The sequence below is a fragment of the Drosophila innubila genome (genome assembly GCF_004354385.1).
Source record: "Drosophila innubila isolate TH190305 chromosome 3L unlocalized genomic scaffold, UK_Dinn_1.0 0_D_3L, whole genome shotgun sequence".
NCBI lineage: Eukaryota > Metazoa > Arthropoda > Insecta > Diptera > Drosophilidae > Drosophila > Drosophila innubila.
The window spans coordinates 18,128,069-18,151,400 of NW_022995376.1; the positions used below are offsets into that span (position 1 = coordinate 18,128,069).

The window sequence follows — 23,332 nt, forward strand, 5'->3', positions numbered from 1 at the left end:
GACACAAACGAAAGTGAACTTTTTAATGCCGGGCCAGAGTCAAAGCATTTTTATCTGTGATGCTGCCTGTGAAACGTGTTCCATGGAATGGCCTGGCCTGGCCCGAAGCTGAAGCTGAAGCTCTTTTTTTTTTTTTTAATATTTATCGTCGTTTTTTTATGATTTAACATATGTACGTGTTGCTGTCACACACACACACACACTCGAGCACACACGCACCCAAAACATGCTTATATATTAATTTCATTAATAATAAGTAATTTCACTTTTCATTTCACTCAAAACGACACGAAAAGAATTCGCAACTTTCGTTGCGGGTGAAGTTTATTTTGTAGTGCTTCCTTACCTACCTACCCCCTCTCATTACAGCATTGCCATCCTCAGTTAACTCCTTCACTGCACTCCGAGTGGTGTCAGTGGGGCCAAATGATGGGGCAGATGATGCCAAAAAAATCGATGGGTAAATTAATTGCTTCGACTGTCCGACGGGGCCAAACAAAATCACGTATGCGTATACGTAATTTTTTATTATTGACTGTTAATTACATGCAATTTGTTGTTGTTTTTCGTTTGCTGTTATTTCTGGCCATATTTTATTTGTTGGGCGTCAAAGACAAATGTTACAAGTTGCCGCCGTCGATGTGTGGGCTTTTATCTGATGCCTGCAGATCATGCGCCAGCATTTTAATTGCTCCCGAAAATTGAGTTATTTTGATTGCAGCCCGTTGACCTTTTTTGTTGCCGTTGTTTGTTGTTTCTCTTGTTGTTTGCTGTTTGTTGTTGTTCTTGCACACACCCAACAAAATGTCAGTGTCTTTGGCGTTGGTTTCGCTTGATTTTGCGGCTTGGGGGACTTTGGGCCTGGCCAAGATCACTTCTGGAGCTGCAGTTTTGGAGTCGTGCATGCCGATGTTTATCGCCTTCATGCGAGTGACTCTGGCTGCTGGCTGCTGGCTGCTGGCCAAATAAAATTGTGAATTAAAATTGTAGATTGATTTCGTTACGATTTCGTGGTATAAGCACATTCTCAGCCCACCGTTTTGCAGTTTAGTTCGATTGTAGTTTTTATTGTTGTCATTGTCAATGGGCTTGCAATTGGCTTGGGAAAATTAATCATTAAACGCGCCGGAGGGCAATGCAAATTTTTGTTTTACGGAAATTGGCATTAATTTTTTTCATGGGAGTTTTATAACCAGACGCAACAGCAACATAACGTAGCATCTACTGTAACTGCAACTGCAACTGCAGCACCTGTTGCACGGCACTCAATGAAAATGTAATTACGCCTTCTAATGGCAGACAAACCAACAACAACAACAACGCCAACAGTCGACAGCCAACGGCAATGGCAACGCACAAGCAACATTAACCACAACAAGTGGCAACTGCAGGTCTCTGCCCCTGACACTGTGGCAGCCATCAACATTAGCAACGCCCTGTGGCTTCTGCCTTGGCCTCCACCTCCGCCTTCGTCTCAGTCCGAGTCTCAACTGCCACCACAGCCTCAAACTCTGCCTCAAACTCTGCCTCAGTCTCTGCCTCTCAGCTAGAGCCTGAACGATGTCCATTTGATTGATTACACATGCGCCGCGTGGGCCGCCGTTAATGTTAATGCTGATACTGTTGTTGCCACATTGCCATGTGTCTACTTTTATCTTTGCCACAGCCAGGCCATTTGCAATTTGAATTCAGCTGCCACTTGCATGACATCATGCAGTAATTTGGCCAAAGAAAATCTTTAATATTTTACTACACATTTACAAAGATCGAAAAACTGTAAATTAATTGTATTATTTAATAGCCACTCTCGGCTTATATACATCGTTATAACAGTTTTCATTATGCGTTGAAGATTTATGGGAATAAGTAACAAATCGAGACATTTTGAAGTGTATCATAAGAATATATTTAAAGTGTAAGAACTGTGAATTTTTGTAATATACTTAAAAGTTTCTCTACTTCAGCACTAAAAAAAATTTAGACCATAACGTATGTGCTTGTTTATTTTTATAGCCGTTACTTAAAAAATACGTAAAAGGGTATATTGTGTTCGTTGGAATGTATGTAACAAGGAGAACGAGGCATTTCCGACCCTATAAAGTATATATATTCTTGATCAGCATTAACAGCCCAGTCGATATGGCCATGTGTGTCTGTCCGTCTGTACGTCTGTCCGTCTGTCCGTCTGTCCGTATAAACAAAAGGATCTCAGAGACTATAAGATATAGAGTAACCAAATTTGGCATACAGATTTACATATACCCCACGCAGATCTTGTTTGTTTTAAATTTAAGTAACTCCCCCTCCGCCCCTGCAACTCGCAAATAACGCCACACCCACAGTTTTCAAGGTACAAAGTTTATTGTGGAAATAAACGTTATCAATTATTATTATCTATTATCCCACTAAATCTCAGCAAGATCGGACAAGTAGAACGGTGGTTATGGCGAATTAATGTTTTAAGAGCAATACAAGTAGTTTCTTTAAAGTACTTTTATATATATTGAAATAAGTTACGGGTATTTTATGGTCGGGATCTCGACTACAGCCTTTCCGACTAGTATTTTGTTATACTCGTTTTTATTATGAAAAATTTAGCCTTCATTTAATTTTCTTCTATGTAGGATGTAACAGGATCTTTCATTGCTACATAGCTATATTTTTCAAATCTTAAAATGTATGATTTCCTTTAATAAAATATATTAATTAAATAATATTACTAAAGTAACTTAAAGCTGATTCTATAGGATTCAGTCTTTATATCAACCCAAAGAAACACTTTCAATTTCTGACAACTTATTCTTTGGAAGATTCTCGCCTTTCTGTCTGCCACAACGATTACCTCAGCAGACGTGGCGACAGCAACAAGCCAAGTTAGTAGAGTCAAAAGCAACGCTAAATTTCGCTTTCTATGCCAAAAGTTTGACAGCGGGTGGCTGAAATGTTGCACGTTTGACCAAATTTGGGAGCATAACAAGAGTTCGGGTGACCGTTGCAGCTGAATGGTGATGACGACGATGACGATGACGACGCTACTGTTGCTGTTGGGCTGGCTAAGACTCTGGCAACGCTCTTTGGTCTGGTCTCTGGTAGCTTCTTGTCGCCGTATGTCATGCGCTTTTATCTTGATGCCGCTGTCGTCGGGAGTCATACGCCTGCGCCTGCGGCTCGAGTCTTAGCTTGAGTCTCAGTCTGACTCTGAGTCTGATTTCGCTGTTTAACATAGTTAGCTGGATTGCGCGAGGGATTTTCACCGCAGCGCAATACAGTAGCCACTACACTGTACTACGTAGGTTGAGGTTGAGGTCAGTGCACCCAGGCACTCGAAACTGAAACTGGTACTCGAGAGTCACATGTGATTAAAAGCTAAAACGTAGGACCATCATAAATATCAAATGCGCCACAATTTAGGGTCTACAATGCGGACGTGTGGACTTTGTGGAGTTGTGGACCTGGACTAGGGTGGGGGGTTTTGGTGTTTTTTTGTTTTTTTGTCCATTTTCACTTTTGTTTGAATGCTGAGCGACACCTGGCAACGAAGTCGAGTACAAACTATGGAACAGCTCCCAGCATATGAGTCACACAGGCTGTCACAATGCAGCCCCGGCAAAACGGAGCCCAAGCCCCACAAAAGTGCATCATAAATTATGTTTGGCTTTGGCGTTTTGTTGCTGCTTAGAAAACCAAAAAAAAAAAAACAAATGAAACAACCTTTTTTTCTAACCATTTTCATTTGCTAAAGTAGTCACACGGTCAATTGGCCTGGGTCGAGGACGGGGAACGATAAGACGGACGTGGCACATTTGTCGCCGACCAAAGCGAAATCGAAATTGAAATCCTGGTGCTGCCTCACAGTCACAGTTTCCATATCCATATCTAGCTCCAGCTTCAGTCCAAGTTGCAAGCTCCAGACCAGAGTTGCATTAACCACAGCAGCCGCACTTTGGTCACGAATGTCGGTCAAACGTGTTTTTCGCTATTTTACAACTTTAAATATGCCAACAATGGCCGAGCCACTACTAAGCACCAACATCACAACCACCACCACCACCACCATCAGCATCGCCATCGGTTTTGGAATCGCCGCACTTTGGATACTTAATTTGTGCGCATATTTTTGCAGGGATTATCGTTGTCACAGCCAGACGGGCATTGCAACTGCCACTGCAACTGCCACTGCCTCTGCCTCTGCCACAGCAACTGCAACTGCAATTCGACGTGGCAGCAACTTTTGCCACATGTGAATTCTAATTTACAGATTTTCCTTAACTGATTACAGCAAATTTTCTATTGACCACAGCGAGTGCCGGAGGGAAAGTGTTTGATCATTTAAATGTTGGGTTAATATGGAATTAGCTGACTATCAAAAGTATTCACATTCACTGCAAATTGCAGCTAAAAATGAATTATTTATTAATAATAAAATTTGTAAATAAAGCAGATAGAAAATAAGTAATATATACACGTATATATACATTTTAAACTAATAATTTAAATAACAAAATACGAAATGTTATGAACAAACTATTTGCTGAAAAGTAATCAATAATATTAATTTCAAGTTTCTTATACAAACTTTCTAGATATCTATTAAACATTTTATTTTATATCCCACATATTTTTAAAGGGATCGAAAATTCAATTGATATCTCTGGCCCTTAAAATATGATTTGATAAGCTACATTCGTGAATTTCCCCCATACATCCAGCTTCTAATAAGTTATTAAAACATTCATGTATACCAAATTACTCTTATTACAAGAATTAATATTTTGTTTACTAGTTTACAGCACTCTCTCTCATCAACTAGGTCTTATCCATAATAAAAGTTCGACGTACATTTACAGAATGTCTTTTGGCACTTTCCGCACAAATCAATGAAATTACTGAATATTTGGTCCTATCTTAATTGAGCTCGTTTATCCGAATTCGCCATTTGTGGCGGTTTTTGGCTTTAATGGAACTCTGTGGGTGGCCCAATTTGAGACTCCCCTTCGGGAAAACTATACGCGAGACTTGAGTCAATGGGAATGAAGTCAGTAAACCATTTAGGCCACTAACAAATTTCTCACATAATTCACAAAACGTCGTAGTACGGAAGCCGTATTTGCAAATTTCACTCGCTGATAAGTTGCAAAGTAAATTTGCAGCACTTTGGCAAAGTCAAATTTGAATTTCATGTCCCTTTTATCGGTGCGACTATCTCAAACTCTGCCTAGAAGTGGGTATTGTTTTGGTTGCAGCAGTTGTTGTTGTTTTTCTTGTTGTGTTTGACTAATTTGGCTGCTACTAATAACGGTGCTTTGGGGGGGCTTTTACCTTATTGGGCGGTCGGTTCATTGGATTGATGTGCCAGCGAATAGCCATTTTTCGGCTACCGCAAAGTTATAAAATATCGAAAATTATGCGCTTCGACTACCGTTGCTGTCGGTTGTCATCAAAAGCGGCGCCGCAGAGTCAACGTGGCAACAGCAACAGCAGCAGCAGCAGCAACAGCAACTGCTGCAACTAAAGCTGACTTTAGCTCTGGCTGTGGCTGTGGCACTTAACACCTTTTTGACACACAGCCAACGACGTCAAATGCAAATGAAGATAAATCGCTGCCTCTGATCTTTTTAGCACCTTTTTGCATATATTGCAGGCATCAACTGGCAACAGGCGGCATGCAACGTGCGGCAGGCGGCAGACAGCAGTCGCTGGTGACAGCCACAAACATGCAACATTTTGTCGCCAGTTGTACAACTGCCTCTGACTGCTTAACTGTTGTTGCTGCCCCACTGCCAACCGCTTGCCGAATGCGCCTCTCATCCTGGCCCAGCACCCAAATTGGCCACAACAATTGTCTGCCTGCCAATTTCTTGTTTTATTCCAGGAGTATCTAATAATTTCTTATGATGTTTGTGACAACCATATCGTAATACCGCAGATTTATACAACTAAGAACTTTCTAGCAAAGAGTGTACGACTGCAAGTTATCCTTCAAACATTTTTATTTTTATCAAATATATTTTTGCAAAGGCAGTTTCTTACTATATTCTATGAATCAGTTTAAAAACGTTACCGTGGTTACAAAATCGTTCTGCATAAAAGCGGAAAATAAATTAATTTTTTTTTATTAATAAGAAAACAATTTAGAGACAAAAAAGTGTTTAAAATCAAATTCCCCATGAAAAATTGATTGGTTTGGTCAAATTAATGAAAGCTTAAAATCTAGTTAGATCTCTTTCCATATCACAGTTTTACAAAAGTATAGATTTCATTTAATATTGCCATGATTTTCTAAGAGAAATAATATAAAAAAAGGAATTTAATTTGTAAAAAAAATCAAAGGAGTACAGGATAGTTTTGTAAATTTAAAAATTGAAAATAAACTCTTATTTAATGTTAAACCTTTTTTAAATTAAGTTTCGCGTGAAAATAAGTTCAATGTAGACAACGTTACAAAAGTTTAAAGTCTGGTAGATTCTATTGCTATGGATATAATTTAATGGAAAAAAATATAATATTTATATATTTGAAGAGATTCTTGCAGAGTATAAATACAATGGAATTTATATAAATAATAAAATGAAATGAAAAATCCAATTAATATTTGTTGAGAAATTTGCTGACTTCATCGTTTATTAATAAATACAGTAATAAAGAGTATGCCATATTTGTTATATTTTTAACCAAATGCGTTTAGGGTCAAAGGGGGGAGGGTGAGCTGTTACCGCTGGTCTATTGTAAGTTGTCCATGCTCTGTTTTGACTCCGCCTGAAACTCACTTTGCATATGAGCAGCTCCATTGAAAGAGGGCGGGAACGGGCGGAGGTAGACACAATCAAAAATGATCAGCCTGGTCCGACGGGGACGTCATTGTTGTGTCTACTGGCGGTGGTGTCAGTGGTTGTAGTGGTTGTGGTGGTTGCTTGGCTGCGGATGAGGAAGTTGTTTGTTTGTCTTATTGTTGTAGTTTTTTTGGGCTTAAAGTTGAGCTGCATTCGTTGTGTTGCATGCTGCCAACTATCGGTAGGCAACTATCGGCAGCGTTGTCGCGTTTTTTTTTTATTTAAATTACGAAATGTTTTGTCAACAATTTGTCGAGTGATTTATTTAGCGGCAGCAACTGCGGCTAATCGGAGGTGCAAGTTATCAGCTGACAGGTGCATAAATTGCGTTTAAAATCGAAAGTTGCAACCGCCACCGCCACCGCCTTCACCGCCCGTCGTTCAGAATGCACATGAATGAAAATGAAAGTGAGCGACGTGCATCCATTAAATGTGTGTCAGCTTGCAGTCACTGTGGCAGACACATGGCTCCTGCTCCTGCTCCTGCCCCTGCTCCTGCCCCTTCTCCTGCCGCTGCCGCTGCCACTGCCCTCCAGTTGGTAGGTGCATTGACATCAACTGTTGCACTGTTGCACTGCAGCTGTCCATCACAGAACTTTCGATTTCGATTTCGATTGCGTAGCAGAGGCAACGCTTTCCACCACATTGGCATTGGCGTTTGTTGAACTGCCTGCCACAGATCATGTCCGAGCATGCGGCATGCGGCATGGGGCAGTATGGGGCATGGGGCACAGCTGAAAAACACATATTTCTGCCAGCCGTTTTTTGAAGCCTCTGTGACTGACACACAATTGCGTTTTTTTGCGCATAGTTCCGTATTTGGTCAAAGATAATGATGTGAAATGCCTCCTCAGCAACAACAACACAAACAACAACAACAACAGCAACAATAACTGTGGCATGGACAACATCGTCTGCAACAATCACCCACTCAAAAAATTGTTGAAGAAAAATTGCGAGGTCTTGACTCCAGCTTTTGCATGTAAATGAGTGAAAATGTTTTAACTTAATTTCGTTTAGGTGCGTTCCACATGCCTCATAAGCAGTTGCCATTGCAACATGGCTTGCCTCAAATCTGCTGCCAATTCCCGGGGAGAAACTCAATCGGCGCATGCCCAGAAATTGCCATGGCAGAAATTACCTTTTGACTTCATGTCAAATGTAAACAACAACAACAATAATAATATTGAATTAGAAACAAACTTATATCTCAATCTGTACGATTCCCAACGACAACATGGACGAATTTGTGGAAAATCCTGGGGATTATGAAATGGGCATGGAGTCGGGTGGCATCCAGAAGCGGCGTCCTTATCTCAAGAAGTTTATGCAGCCCGACTCGGATGAAGATGTGCCCGATATGCAGAAACTCTACAATGTCCAGGAATCCTGGCGTACATTGCTCTCGTTGCCCACCTGCCAGAAGGTTATGATCACGTAAGTTTTGCTAACTTTCCCAGTTAATAGATTTCGCACCAATTCTCAAATCCCTTCCAGCGATTCGGTACAAAAGGCGCTCAAAATACAGGTGGGCTTGAATGTAACCCAAGAGTTTCCATGGAAGCAGCTGCAATACAAGGACTTACGCGATGTGCTCTTCGAGGAGCTGGAAAATGCCGCTGATCTTGTCAAGCTCTTCAAGGGTTTCAATCCGGAGAATTATGTGCTGGTTGGTTACTGCCCAACGCTCACTGAGGCGGAGGAAGATCCCCCCGAGGGTGATCCCTTCATCTTCTATGTCAGCAGCAAGGACACGAAGCTGGCCATGGGCATCATCCAGAACATGGAATCCTTTGAGCGTTGGCGCATGCAGCGACGTCTCCGCAAGAAGCCTCGTCGTTGGGTCAGCATGGGCACCGAGCAGGAGATGACCATATTAGTGGAACACATTCGAGACGCTCCAGTGGATGTGGAAATCCAGAGTGTCTATCCCATCCAACAGCCCCAACACGTCGCCTACGAGCGTCGCTTTGCACGTGATGTCCGAGATGGTGTCATCGAGTTGTTGCCCAATGAGAGCGTCAAGTACGACAACATCATCAAACGTCGCATCTCAGTCGCGGTCCAGGTGGCTCCAGGTCGTGTCACTCAGGAGCAGCAGACCAATCCCACGTTCCCCTCGAACGCCTGGTCGCAGTATCTCTACGAGCTGGATGATGCAGGTGAGTTCTCATTGGATTACCTTTGTATACACTTAATTAATAATTTACTTAGTTATTTTAGTGTTTTTTTTATTTATTTAAATTATTTAATTGCCAGACTATTTTCTCTGAATCTTCTAAGCTACATCATTTGTTTTTTTCTAACGGGTTTCTCCCAACCTGACAAAAAAAAAGATTAATTTATAAATTTAGAATAACTCTAAAACAAAGAACGATACAAAAAAAATTATTTGTTTGGAGTTTCATATTTAATAGACATATTCTAAGCTGCAATTTGAATTTTAATAAATATTAAATGAAACATTTGATAATGAGGTTTATTTTAGAAATATATGATCTTATATATGTTAACTATTTGTTGAGATCCGAAAATTGTTAAAAATTGACACCCGTTTTTCTGCAATGGTCACTGTTTTACATTTATTAAATTTTTCCCATTTCTTATTTAATTCAACTTTGAAATATTCTTAAAATATTAGTTTAAAATTTTAATTATGTATTTTATTTTTATTCTTAATTTTAAACATATTTTTCTCTAAAATATTTTGCATGTAAATTTTTCTGCCAATTTCATTATATTTTATTATAAAGTTTATTATTTTAATTACTATTTGAGTCCACTTAATGTTGAATAAATATATAAAATACATAACAAGTCTTAAATTAATTTTAGCCTTAACTTATCTTGTCTAGATCTTGAGCTGGATGAATCGGATGTGGAGGAGGAAGAAGGCGGCATTCGCAGCCGACCTGTCACACCGGCTCAGGAGGAAGTGGTGCAAAAACCGCCACCCGAAATGTCTGACCAAATGAAGTTGCTGCTGGATACGCTTGATTTCAATCAGATCGACAGCTATCGGTGGGTCACCTTATGTTATAGTACATCACTGCATCATCTTACTTACATTTTTACTCCTCAGCAATGACTATCAGCTGATATCCACCAACAAGGTGGTGCTTTATTCCACTCCATTTTTGCAGGAATTTATTTGCTTTGCCAACATCTCAAAAAGCGACAAACGTTACGTGGCCAGCTGCGATTGGTATCCATCGTTGTCCGGTTTATTGGCCGTATCCTATGCTTTTAGCACTCCGGCAACCTCGGATCTTGCCACCCATAATGTGAACTTTGTTCAACGAGCGGTTTTGGAACCGAATCCGGTTTTACTCTGGAGTTTTTCTGACAATCTGAACTATAAGCTGGAGTTTGAGGCACCATTTGAGGTCACCAAGTTGTCATTTTGTCCATTCAATGGGGATATTTTAATTGGTGGCTGTCAGAATGGATTGCTGGTTCTTTGGGATCTGCAGGGTCGTTGTGAGCACCTCGAGGAGGAGGAATATTTGACGCCAGCTCAGGCCAAATATCGTGCCATGATCGGGGAGTTTCTTGACTGGACGCTCGACATCAATGAGGAGGTTGTGGTGGCACCATCAATAATATCTCCCTTGGAGAGCTCACCGACTGGCGCTATAACTGGCATCTACTGGCTAAGCAGACACTTCTATTTAAACAACTTTGGGAAAGTCTTTACTGATACGGATAAACGTAATCACCACAAGTTCTTCATTACGTGCGCCTTTGATGGCACCGTCAGTTTCTGGAATCTCGATTTCGAAACCTCCAAGAAGGAGGCGCAACAACGCGCCAAAAATTTGCCCAAAGAGTTGACTCAAAATGAGTCGGTGCTGAAAAACAAAACCATAAAACCCGTATACAGTCTCTCGTACAACGAACCATTGACTGGAATCATAGCAGATACTTCAGTTTTCTCCATTCAGACACCATCTCCCAAGACTATCTACAACTCGCCAGCCAATTACCCAATTACCATGGTGGCCAAGAATCCTCCAGAGTTGCGTCAATCCATAATATTGTCCACTTACTATGGACACATTATCCGCGTCGAGTGGCAGGGAATGTACAGTGAGGCAGGTGCCAAGGAACAGGTCAACAGCACCGCAAACTTCGCCATGGTCCATGATGGACCCATTGTGGCTGTGAGCAAAAATCCCTTCTATCCGGAGATATTTGTCTCTATAGGACGCTCGGTATTTGCTCTGTGGAAGGAGGACTATCACGATTCTCCTATAATATGGCGCAAGCGTCCTTGTGAATTGACTGCAGTTGCCTGGAGCGAATCGCGTCCTGCAGTTCTTTACATTACTCGCAGTGATGGCATTCTAGAGGCATGGGATATTCTGGGTAAGCTTATTTGCAAGATTGTAATTTCTATTTAAAGGGTACAACAATATTGTAAACCAAAAATATTCAAATATTCAGAAATTTTCGAAAAATCGCGGACTCGATTTTCGTAAAAATGATTTTAAATTACTTTAGCTCTTGTTTTAGAGTGTTTTTACTAGTTCTTACCTACATTTCGCATGATCTCTCTTTCTCGACTTTAGCTCGTGATGATGATGCTGTGCTGACGGAGGTGTTGGGCGGTGGCATCATCACAGCCGTCACAGAGCATCGACCATCGCTGCCCAGCAAGATTCTGGGCATTGGAGACTACAACAGCAGCATTCGCATGGTCAAGCTGCCTCACAGTTTTGATGTGCCACTGGACAACGAACTTGCCGTAGGTTTTTGTAGATACACTCTCTGAAATAGGGGAATTAATTGCTTTCTCAACAGAAATTGGTGAAGTATGTACTCAGACAAATCAGCCGTAAACAGAGCATTCGCGCCTGGGAACAAAAGTATTATGAACTAAACAAGGACATCATTGAGGCAAAGCGGGAGGCTGAGGAGGAAGCACGCAAGGAAATGGAGCGTTTGGAGCGGGAGCAGCAAAATACACGAAAGCGTCCATCCGACGCGGAAGAAGAGACCGGGTATAGCTATTCTTCTGTTTGAGTAGAGCGACCATAGATAAATTTTACTTTTACAGAGGAAAAGGCAAGAAGTTAGGTGGCGCCCCCTACAATGAGCGCATGGCCCAAAAGTTTGATGAACTGAATCTAAATCGAATGATGACCATTTTGATGTCCCGCAAGCAAATGGACCCCGAGAAATTGGCACGTGAAACGGCACTGGAAAAGGAACGTCTCAGCTATGAAACCGCTAAAAAAGAATCTCACGCCAGACTTCTACAAACAGTTGATGATGATGTGGCAACAATACGTTCCCGTATCCTGCCCGCCGAGATACCGGACATGCAACGCAGCGAGATGATTGCAGAACGTGTTAAGAACGAATTGGCCATGGCCCAGTCCTATGAGAGTGTCTGCGAGGAAGCCTTCGAGAAGCTCAAAAACTTTCCCGAGCTCAAGTCAGTTGATTATATTGAACTTCTTGAACGTGGCATGCAGCGTCGTCAGCTTCTGGATCAATCTCTGGGAGGAAACACCGATCGCTTATTGTGGTACAAGGAAAAATTGCGTGATAACCAAATCTTTGAATGTGACTTTGGTGTTGATCTTCTTTATAACCGACGCCCCTTGGGACCATTTCCTAAAGTATCCTCCTCTGAAGAGAGTCAAGGAGTAGAGGCTGAGATCAAGGTGCTGGAAGAAGTGGAGCCTGAGGATGTTTAATGAAGGTGTTTAAGCATTTAAAGAACTCTATAAATTGTAATCAGTTGTGTTAGTTCTTTCTGAAATAGAGAATTAAATTAATCAGCTTATGAAAGACCTTATTTCATTTTGAATCTCGAATAACTTTCCTCCAAAGTATCTTACACTGAATCTAATTATTAATGAAACTCAGTAAGCTAGCAGTACTTTATTTTCAGATTCTTTGAATCTTAATTGACCCCACTTTTGGTCACCTACAGGTGAAAATATACCACATCATCAACTGTATAAAATATATAAAAAATTAAAATAGATCAAGTGCTTCTATTTATATTTAAATTAATTATAATTAAATTCGATTATATCTAGAACTTCAGATAAAAATATAGAGTAAATAACTGCATAATTTTTTACCCAAAACACTTCCGACACGATCTTTTTGTTATGCTTTTTTTAATACTTTAGCAAATCTAAAATCTATTTAAAGCGGTACTTCCTCTAAAGCATTTTGGTATTGTAATGTTGAGTATTATGTATAAGCAATGATATATTAGCAACAATTCAATGGCTACGTTTGATTTGCTTATTGTTGAACTCACTTTTCGCTTTGCCAAAAACAAAATTTGTTGTCTTAATTAAGTGTTCATTGAACCTTAACGTGGCATTTCCGCTACAGCTACGGGTTCAAGTTTATGACATTTCTAAGCGGCGCACTAATGAAGTCATCTCTTTCGTGGTCGAGGCGTGTCATAGGTTTAATGAACTTGCCACATAGACACAGACACAGACTGATGCCACTGCAACCGCAGTCGCTTTCCCACGGCACTCAGCCGGCTGCGGCTTCGACTGTGTATGTGTTGTCCATGAACGGAGTCCGGCGGGAAATTGTTCAGGTAAATGGGACTGGACAAAGGCAGTTCAACATTTTTGCAGCCAGATAATGATATACATTTCGGAAGCAATGCATCTGAACTTTACCATAATTTTGCCAACATTATTATTGGCTTCAACTTGCTGTCGAGTTGTTGTGTTGTTGCTGATGTTGTTGTTACAGTGCTGCCGCCGGTCGGCTATTTTTCGTTGCATCATGACCATCATCATCATCATCATCAAAAAAAACCTCATCATCATCCTCATCAATTCAGCTGACCACCTGTTGTCCTTTAAGCACAGTTAAGCGATAACCATAAAAATGATTTCGCTCGCATTTAAATGCTCCTTTTACGCATTGGTTACTTAAATATACTCGTATATCTTGTTATTATTATTCATTCATAAGAGATTTCGGCATCACATTGCGTGCAACTCTCATTGTGTTTTCCACTGATTGCAAGTTATTTTTTACTTTTACATAACAATTGATTAAAAATTTTCGATACTTAGGATTCAAACTATTTGAACAGCAAGCTTCAGGATTCGGTTATATTTAAATTAACTTATATATATTTTAAATAAAATTAAACACTTTCTCTCTTTATAGCAAACTTTTTTAGCCCTTTTTGGAACATTTTCAGGAATGTTTAAAAAAAAAATTAATAAAGTCTTACAGCTTTAAATTGCAGTTAATCAATCAGTCAAGTCAATTTGTCAATTAGCAGATAAATATATATAAAATATCCAAAAGGTTTGCTTTTAAAATTTATAACCCGTTTACCTTTTTTGTCCTCCTACATAAACACTTTACAGTTAATCGCGTTAATCACACACTCGACGATTTCAACCATTGGAACTGCAACTGTAACAGAGTGGCAAGCGATATAAATCTGTGACCTAAATAAGAACAATTATAACCTCTGTTTTGATCTGCTAATTAAATAACTTTATTTTCACTGAGTTTAAATTATATTTTTATTCGAATTTGAAGAAATTCATTCAACTGTTTTTCCATTTTAGCTGAACTTTGATCACTCACAATTAAATAGTTAAAATTATATTATATCAATAAAATTATAAACTAATACTGAAGAATTGCAGTCTCATAGCAGACTTGCAGCTCATCTTTTTATAAAGAATTTTGTGTCACGATCAATTTGGCAAGTTAAAAAGTGAACCTACAACTAAATCTCTGACAGGATTGGTGTTTGAGCCAAATCCTTACTAATAAATTTGAGACGCTGAAGTAATTGCTTGCAGGATTCTCGCTCCTCCTCGCTGCTGGCGCTGTTCGGCTTAGACAGCTCCACAACCAGATCCAAGATGCTTAGCAGCAGACTATTGAACTCCTCCTCATACTCGACCACGCCAGATTCGAACTCCTCGCTCGTTGGCTGCTCGATGAAGCCGCAATAGTTGAGGCACAGCTGGCCAAGTGTGTAGAGGGATCTCACAAAGGTGATGGGCTCAGAGAGCAGACAGAGAAGCAGACACTGATCCAAAGTGTCCTGGAACTGACTCAACACCTCATCGATAAGCTCAGCTCGTTCCACAGCGAGGAGCAACGATTGCCAATGTGGTTCCACAATATCCAGCAGCATGTGCTGCTCCAGCTGCAGGATGCACTCCGTCATGCGATCCCTCAATGCAGCTGCATGTGAATTACACTTGGATAAATCATAATAAGTGGACTTTAACTGATGTTGCACGTAGCGCAGAAAGAAGAGCACACGATGCAGCAACTGCAGCTGCTCCAAAGGTTCATCATGGATGACCAGGCTAATGGGCCAATTGGGCGTATATCGCAGTGTAAAGGCCTCAAAGCCACAGATCGATAAAGGCTCCGGTAACTCGCTGGACGATTCCACCTCACTTGAAGCTTCCATTTCGCTGGAGGGTTCATTCTCCAACTCCATCTCCATCTCCTTATCCTTCTCCTCGCTGTGACGCTTATGTCTGTTGGCCAACTGTGTGGCCACATCGCAATCCATCAGCTGACAGTGAAGCATATGCTTGAAAGGATCGTCGCTGCTTTGCAGTGCCTCCAACAACAGCTTCTGCATCTTCTCGGGAATTAAACAGTCCACATTGTACTGCAACTGACCTGCACACTTCTCCATCAGGGACTTGGTGAAGTTCTCCTGCTGCAAGAGGAAGTATCCTTGCAGATTCTGCAAATGTCTCATCAGCTGTTGATTCTCTACAAGAATCTCCAATAACTTTCTCGCCGGCAACTCGTAGCTGCTGCGGATGAACTCCACATGGGCCTCATCTCCGGGTAAATAGCTAAGTGGAATCTGCATCAGTTTCATATGCGCATTGCACTGACGCAGCACATTCAGATACTTTCCGGCCAGAAAGATCCTCTCGTGCACCGGCTCCAGGAAGCTGGGCAAGCGATCCATGTGCAGGCGATAGCGTTGTGCCCAATAAGAGTGGCAACATTGCTTCGGGGAGAGCAACGTGCTGCTCATCGCATTGGCCCTGGTGTCCTCAATGAAAAAGTCACCACGTACATCGTAGAGTACTCCCTTCTGTGTCCACAGCTGCACCATCTTCATGTAATAATGCGAGACATCTGTGATCAACTTCTTGAGGCCTTCAGTCTTGAAGTGTTGCTGATGTTCGTGCATCAAGGAGAGCAGATCTGCTGTTGACAGATCCGAGCAACGGGCACGACTCGTCAGACTGGCATAGGCCTCCATGGTGATCAGCCAGGGACGCAGTTGATGCACCAACTGTTGCAAGTTCAATTTCTGCTCCTGCAGCTGCGACTCCAGTGCTGACTGGACCTCAAAGTACTGCTGCATATTCCTGTGCAACGCAACTCCCAAGGATCGACAACAGCTCGTCGTCATAATGGTGTCCTCAATGAAGCTCTGCACATTGATGTAGTATCCAATCAGGGGAAGCAACTCATTGGCCAACGATCGAAAGGCTCCACTGAAGTTCTCATCGATCTTGAAGCGAACCTGTCCAATCTGATCAGTCTTCAGCTGATTCACATCATCAATTGATATGTCTGGTCGGATATGGGACGACGGGACACCCGAAAAGGCATATATGAGATCTCTAATGAGAAGTTGTTCCTGCATCTTTACGCTCAACTTGCTCACGTTCTCCGTGGGCAAATAGTAACCGCCAACACTCTCGAATATCCATGAGCCCATCTTGCGCATTAAATTCGATGGCGGAGGAGCTTTACCATCATTCCCTGATTCGGAAGTGTTCAAGGACTTCTCAATACGTTCCTTTACTTTGCGCATTTTCAGCTCTACCTCATCTTCCGTATATAAAGCTCGCTTCTCAGCGTTTTCTTCAGTTATCTCAGTATCCATTGTGGCGTTTAATTAAATCTATATGTTTAATAGTAGAAAATATAATTAAGTGTGAAATTGATCACTGTATTACTTAGAAATTCGGTAAATGTCAAGGAGTTGTATAATATTTCCCCCTTTGCAAGAGTTAACTAATTGTTTTATAATTGTCAAATGGGAAACATAATAATAAAAGGCTTCTAGATCAAACCTCTTGCTAAGGGTTTGAAATTAATTAGAATAAATATGAAAACGTCAGATATTATATTATCCGATGCTGAATCCTAAAAAAGGATAGCTATATATTTTTAGTTTTTATTTAAAAAATTAATGTTAGTTCAAATGTTTTTTTCTGATCTCTTGTAATAAAACAAAACTTACTATTTACCGTTAAAGACCCTTTTATGTTGACGCCTTGATGAACTTCTGAATAAGTTGAAAAGCTCACGCAATGTTAACAATTTAACACCGTGTTGCCGTACCAGGCTATCGATAACTTATGAATGAAACGGCATCGCAATTCATTCAACAAAATCCAGTTGGATACTCGTACCATAAGAAAGCAACACAATAATAGTATTCATTTGCAAGTGGCACGTACCTCTGGGAGTCGTACCCAACGGCGACATCTTCGGGAGACGACGCGACGCGTCGTTCCATCCACAGGTGTTTTGCATTGGATACCACAGAGACAAGTCGTCACATGAATCGTCTGTGCACCTTCGTGATCTGTTTGGCAACAGTAGGGAAAACGTGTTGAGAATTTTTCACCATTTTTCCCAACGATGGGAAAAGACTCAAAAGCCAAAATGCTGATGGATGAATACTGCACACTGCACACTGTACTTTCTTCATAAATAAATAAATAGTACGAGTACTCGAATAAACTCGAATATCGTACACAACACAGATAACTAACTATGAGAACACTTTATTTATGGGCTTTGTCGCGTGAGTGCCACTTGTCGTTATATTCACTTGTTTTTGTTGTTGTTGTTGTTGTTATTGCTTTTGTCTAGTTTGTTCTCATTCTGAACAATGCAGCGTCAGCGTCGACGGAGGCGTCGCCGTTGCCGTCGTCGGCGTCGACAGCAACATTAGCATAAATAAATAAATAACCGTAACAACAACAGCAATAAAATGCATTGGCAACACGCGCAAGTAACTAACTATAACAATGACAACAACAAGAAGTACCGATAAAGCTTTTGGGCTCCTGTTGCCTTTGCTGCTTCCTCTTACTCTCTTTAAAATATGCACTTGCGTGCGGAGCTTTTGTTTTCGTTCTTTCTCTTTCTTACTCCCTTTTTTTCATCAACACATGGTGTAAAAAAAATCCAGAACGTTAGATTCGAGTTTCCGACTATAAGATACCTTTTACACTTACCTTACATGCAATTTAAATAAAAAAAAAATTTTATCAGTTATTCAATCGCGTTGCTTTAAAATTTAAAAAAGACATTACTACCGCTATTTTCAATTAATCTTGAAACGAATAAAAAAGACGGAGAATACGAAGACGGATGATAAACAAGTGTATTTTGAACACCAAAAAGAGTGATATATTTTAAAAACTTTGTGGGTAGTTTGTAGTCTGATTCCTAGAAGTCTGTTTACCAAATTTAGTTGATCTAGCTCTTATAGTCTCTGTATTCTAAGAGTAACGGGTATAAGCACCCACGCGCTTTTAACGTATAATGACATCATTTTATAGACATGTGGTGCAAAATAAACTCTAGTATTTAATTGTTTTTTAATTTTTTATTGGGAATTTTTTAATATAAAATTTAATACAATTATAAATGTATTTCATGTTGTATAATAGTAACAAAAATTTTGGTCTGCTTGAATTTTATTTATTTTTTCATTTCTGGACTTTTTGAATTTCTTAACGCTCTCCTTATTGAGTGATCACTGTATTGTTATTCACCAGTTTCTCTTTCTTTACCACTATGCTGAGGCCAAATAATTCCAATTACAAGAACAATACCTTGGGCAGCAATTCTAGCGACAACAACAATCGCATTAGCTCCTCTGGCATGCATGTATTTTAGTGTTGTTGTTGTTGCTGTTCTCGACAATCAAATTGAGTGCAAAGCTCAGTTTCAGTTTCGGCAGCGACCACGGCCTAGAGCAGGGCTGGACTGCGACTGCGGCAGAGACAGTGGCAGAGGCAGCGACAGAGGCAGCGGCTGAGCAGCGCTTAGTTACTGCGACGCCGGCTTTGAAGTGCGATGTGCTCTGACTGCAAAAAAGTGCCGTTTAAGGTTTCGGGGTTTTTTGTCGCTGTTGCTTATTGCATTATTTATACACTCGTATGTACTTTCTTGGGCTCAAAACACGCACGCCACACACACAAATTATAAACAAAACACACGCCGACAGCGAGACAATATCAACAATAGCAAAAGGCAATAGCAACAACAGTAACAACAACTACAACTAGCAGCATTGGTGACAATTTGCGCCTACTGCAACACTCTCAGTCTCAATATTCCGTCTCAGTCTAAGTCGCTCTCACTGTCAGCGCTGTCGCCGTCGCCGTTGTCGTTGTCGTTGTCGTTGCTGTTGACGTTGTCGTCTCAGTAGCGACAAACTCGACCGCATTCTCAGTCAAACAACAAACGCAACTGAAGTAACAACACTGTCCGCGTACCGTTCAAAACAACAAGTCAAAATTCGCCACCCACAATCAAAAGTGCAATAAAGAAAGAAGAAAGTGATTATACAAAATATATGAAAATTGTGCAAAAGCTTTTTCAAAATACTCGTATCAATTGCGTGACGTTCAACAGTGCCGCTCTCTCGCTCATTGTCTCTCTCTCTCTCTCTCTCTCGCTTCTTTCGTCAGCGCTCTCTTTGAAAAGTTATGAAACTGCAGTTGTTGTTGTCAGCGGGAGAGTGTTGTGCTTAATGTTGCGTCTGCCCACGCGCGAACGGTGTGTCGAGTGGCTGCAGTGCATCCTTGTGCTGATCTCGCACATTTGGAGCTCTTGCAACATGTCGCTAACACGCAGCCGCCAATCGACGCTCAAGTGGATTAAAAAGCGTTTGTCGCTGCCGCGTCGACGTCAACAGCAGCAGCAGCAGCAGCAGCAGCAGTCGCAGCGGGTAAGTGTCCTGAGCAGAAAGTGGGTCAACTATGATTACTTGCAACCCCCTTGCAGTTGTCTAATTGATTTTTATCAAACGCTCAATTTCTAGGGAATTCAATTAATATCTTTGCTTTCCAGGCAAATTCAATTAAAGACAATAATTTTTGGCGTAATTTTGCAGCTAATTTCGTTTTTCCTTTGAATTGGGGGCGCCGCAGCACAAAAGGGTTACAGCTTTTGCATTGGCGTGACTAAGTTCAATTTCTCCAAAGCCCAGACGTCAAAAGTTGCTCAAAAGCTCATCCCACACACCGCAACCACCAAACACCAAACACCAACCACCGTTTTATTCACAGTTACAGTTACGCTTACAGTTTGAGTCTCCCCTCCTGTCCGGCAACTGTCTGCCGCTTTGTTCCGTTTCCGCTTTATTTTTGCTAAATACTCGCATAGGCCACACCAGGAAGGTGTGTCCACCGGCCTGGCCCGGTCTGACTTGGCCTGGTCATGAGCACCGTTCTGCATGTTAGCTTTGGGCCTCCCTACCACCCACTCCTGTCCGCGGCTTGAGCGATTATTTCTGTCAGTTTGATAAACAGTTACCGAGCCCAGTCACTGTCGTCTCTTATCAACTCAAACAAACTCAAAAGCCAAAGTTGCGCACTTTAATTCGAACCGCAATGTTAGAAATCAAATTTATGCCATTTTATGAAAGTTTCTTTTATTTTTGGTGTTTTTTAGGGTCTCTTTTTGGGAATTTGGCAATTATTTGTGCGATTTCGAAATTGTATTGGGCGTGTTATTTGTTTGTTGCAGGCACAACACGTATAGAGAAGTGTACGGAATACACCATTGGCATATCAAAGAGTTTTCTATTGCAGATACACTGTGGAATTCGAACAGGAACCAGGGCAACTGGCTCAGTAAATAGTTCCGGCTTTAATTGTACTACCCTATAAAATATGAATATAGTTTCCATATCTTACTAATTTTCATAGTATTCTTATCGTTTTACCTTTGAATTATTGAGATAGTATTATTGTTTGTCTAAAAAAAGTTGACTAGTTTCGTCGGTGATTTGTGCTTATAAATCACATTAATAATTATAGACAAGTAATTTGTTTTCATATACTGCTGACATCAGTAATTGAGTCATGAATTTAATTGCTTTTCCACAGGCGGAAATAACAATCTACTAGGAGAGTACTTTTTTCAGAATGAAGAGCATTTAAGCAGTGTCATATTTGGCTAAAAATGATTTCTAGGCAAAAATATGAAGACAGTCTGCTTATCCCGTGTCCAAATGTTTATTTCTCAGCAGTTGTGAGTTTAGCGTGGCTTTCATGTGAAGTTATCGATGATTAAAATCACATTAAATGGCGAAGAACGAAGCACAAAAGCTGTCAGCTCTTGTTGTCGAACCATTCTGATGGTCTGCGTAAACAAAAGGCCTGTCAAGAGACATAAACTAAACACCTAACACGTACTCGTAGTGTATAGAAACTATCTGAGTTTTTGCCAAGTTCAAGGCAGCGGCAGATGTCGCTTTATGCGCTTGGCACTTGGCAATTATGGTAAACAATGCCGGGAATGGGAATGGGAATGATGGCAGAGATGGGGACGGGACTGAAACGGAGACGTAGAGCAAACAATAACACTCAGAGTATTAAACAAAGCCCAGCACGCAAAACAGACTAACAATAAAATATCCCTCAACCCAGCAAATGTGGGTGTGTTGTTGTACAGTGTATTCATTCATCACTGTGCAACAAAAATGGTAGTAAAACCCTCAGAACGAATTTGCATTGGGGTAAAAGCTATAGCACTATTATGACAATATTTTATGAAAAAATATTTTATTATTATAATTATGATAATGAAAAGTCTAGAGAAACTCCCAAGGAATGGAATGGAATATTTGAAAATATGTATAGTATATAAAAATTTTAATTTTAAAATTTTCATAAATGTGACAAAATTTATATAGTTCGAAAAATATACTTTTTAAAAATGTATCATATTTATTAAGAATATTACACTACAAACTGCTGCAAAAACATTGACGAGTATATCTAAAGAGCCGAAAATAATCATATAATATCTGACAATTTTTTTTAGTAGTTTCGAAAAATATTAATTATGCAAAACGTTGGATTTCCTGAATATTTATCATTTTTGCAGGCATGAAGAGTTAAGTAATATTGTTGTCCAGTGTATATAACTATTCAAAACTAAGCTGAGTGGCATTCAATCAAGCGCTGAACGAATGATTCGTTCACATTCACGGATTCACATTGAAAAGCATTCGCACGCATGGAAAATCATTCAAGCCTGCAATGGGCGAGTGTAGATTGTATATGTGTGTGTGTTTAGTAGGTGTGTAACTGTGTCTGTTATACACCCCCCCTTACTATGTAAATGTATGGATGTGTGTGTGTGTGTGTGTTAGGAGTGTGTGCGGCTTTTCCATTTTTCGCTCAGCTCATTTCAATTTAGTTGCGCGCCGCAAACGCTTTGAACTTGTTTTTCACCGGACAGACGCGGACATTTCGCAGTGTTCAGTGCTCAGTGCCAGTCTTAGTCTTAGTTGACGTTCAAGTCGAAGTCGAAGTCGAAGTCCCAATCCCAATCTCAATCCCAATCCCAGTGTCAGGCCCGGCCCAGAGCCAATGGTTTTGGCCACGGTACTCGGCGCGTTTTCCTATTGATCTCGTGGCTCGAATCGCGTACGCCTCCCGCAAAAATTTGTGCGCGTTTTGATTTTTTGGCGCGTTTTTCATTTGGCCCCTCGCACATTGCACGTAGCTGGACCTGAACCTTTCTGGCTCTCTGTCTCCTACCTTAGGCTACAAACCAAATAAATATATATATGTATAGGAATAGGAAAAAAAAAAAGAGATGAAAATAAAACAACAACTATGTATTGATAAATTGCCAGCCGACGATTTCCGTCGTGACCCGCGCGTTATGCAAAATGCTCAAATGTAAATAAATATTAAAATAATACAAAAATCACTAAGCCGCTGCTCCGACTTGTCTCTGCCCCACGTTCCTGCCCCTGCAACAACCCTCGGGTTTTTGTCTGCCCTGTCAGGTCTGCCCCCGTTCCCCTCCAACCAGTGTCTTTGTTGGTTTTTGTTTTGTGAAAAATGAAGTGAATCTGTCTTTTGTAAAGTGAATCGCCATCGCCATTGCCATATAATAATAAGCAATAATAATAATAATGTAAACCGACAAATTTTGGAGTGGCAGGCAGTTCGAGTCGAGTCGAGTCGAGTTGAGTTTTGAGCCTCGCGTTTCGTACAACATTTTCTTTATTTATGAAAACAATAAACGCAACACAAACTACGCATTAAGTGATACCCTCTCCCATCCATCTGTGTCTCAATCCCAGTCGGGGACTCAGTCTGATCGAGCCTGGATCGCCAGACGGTTTCCTGGCACTGGCACGCATATAATTTGCATGTGGATATCTTGATCTTTATGAGTTTTGAGTTTTGAGTCCCCCTTTTGACTGAACAGACTGCAGCAAG

At 40.7% G+C, this 23,332-nt stretch overlaps 2 protein-coding genes across 2 annotated transcripts; one reads left to right on the top strand and one right to left on the bottom strand.

Moving 5' to 3' along the window:
• The first annotated feature begins 8,067 nt into the window (after positions 1 to 8,067).
• On the top strand, positions 8,068 to 12,575 carry LOC117787178 (WD repeat-containing protein 63). The gene is made up of 7 exons (XM_034625627.1): positions 8,068 to 8,267; positions 8,328 to 8,992; positions 9,686 to 9,851; positions 9,913 to 11,198; positions 11,402 to 11,577; positions 11,634 to 11,833; positions 11,890 to 12,575. Exons 1-7 carry the CDS (start codon positions 8,068 to 8,070, stop codon positions 12,533 to 12,535), a joined length of 3,339 nt encoding a protein of 1,112 aa, XP_034481518.1. The 3' UTR covers positions 12,536 to 12,575.
• A 1,793-nt stretch (positions 12,576 to 14,368) lies between these two features.
• LOC117787338 (gamma-tubulin complex component 2 homolog) lies at positions 14,369 to 16,870 on the bottom strand. The gene has a single exon (XM_034625837.1). It carries the CDS (start codon positions 16,723 to 16,725, stop codon positions 14,572 to 14,574), a length of 2,154 nt encoding a protein of 717 aa, XP_034481728.1. The 5' UTR covers positions 16,726 to 16,870; the 3' UTR covers positions 14,369 to 14,571.
• Positions 16,871 to 23,332: the final 6,462 nt, after the last annotated feature.

Excerpts from the sequence above, each read along its gene's own strand:
- LOC117787178 (XM_034625627.1), top strand. The coding sequence starts at position 8,068 with ATGGACGAATTTGTGGAAAATCCTGGGGATTATGAAATGGGCATGGAG. Across the intron at positions 8,268-8,327 it reads TGCCAGAAGGTTATGATCAC|CGATTCGGTACAAAAGGCGC; the intron begins GTAAGTTTTGCT and ends AATCCCTTCCAG. Across the intron at positions 8,993-9,685 it reads CTACGAGCTGGATGATGCAG|ATCTTGAGCTGGATGAATCG; the intron begins GTGAGTTCTCAT and ends TATCTTGTCTAG.
- LOC117787338 (XM_034625837.1), bottom strand. The coding sequence starts at position 16,725 with ATGGATACTGAGATAACTGAAGAAAACGCTGAGAAGCGAGCTTTATAT.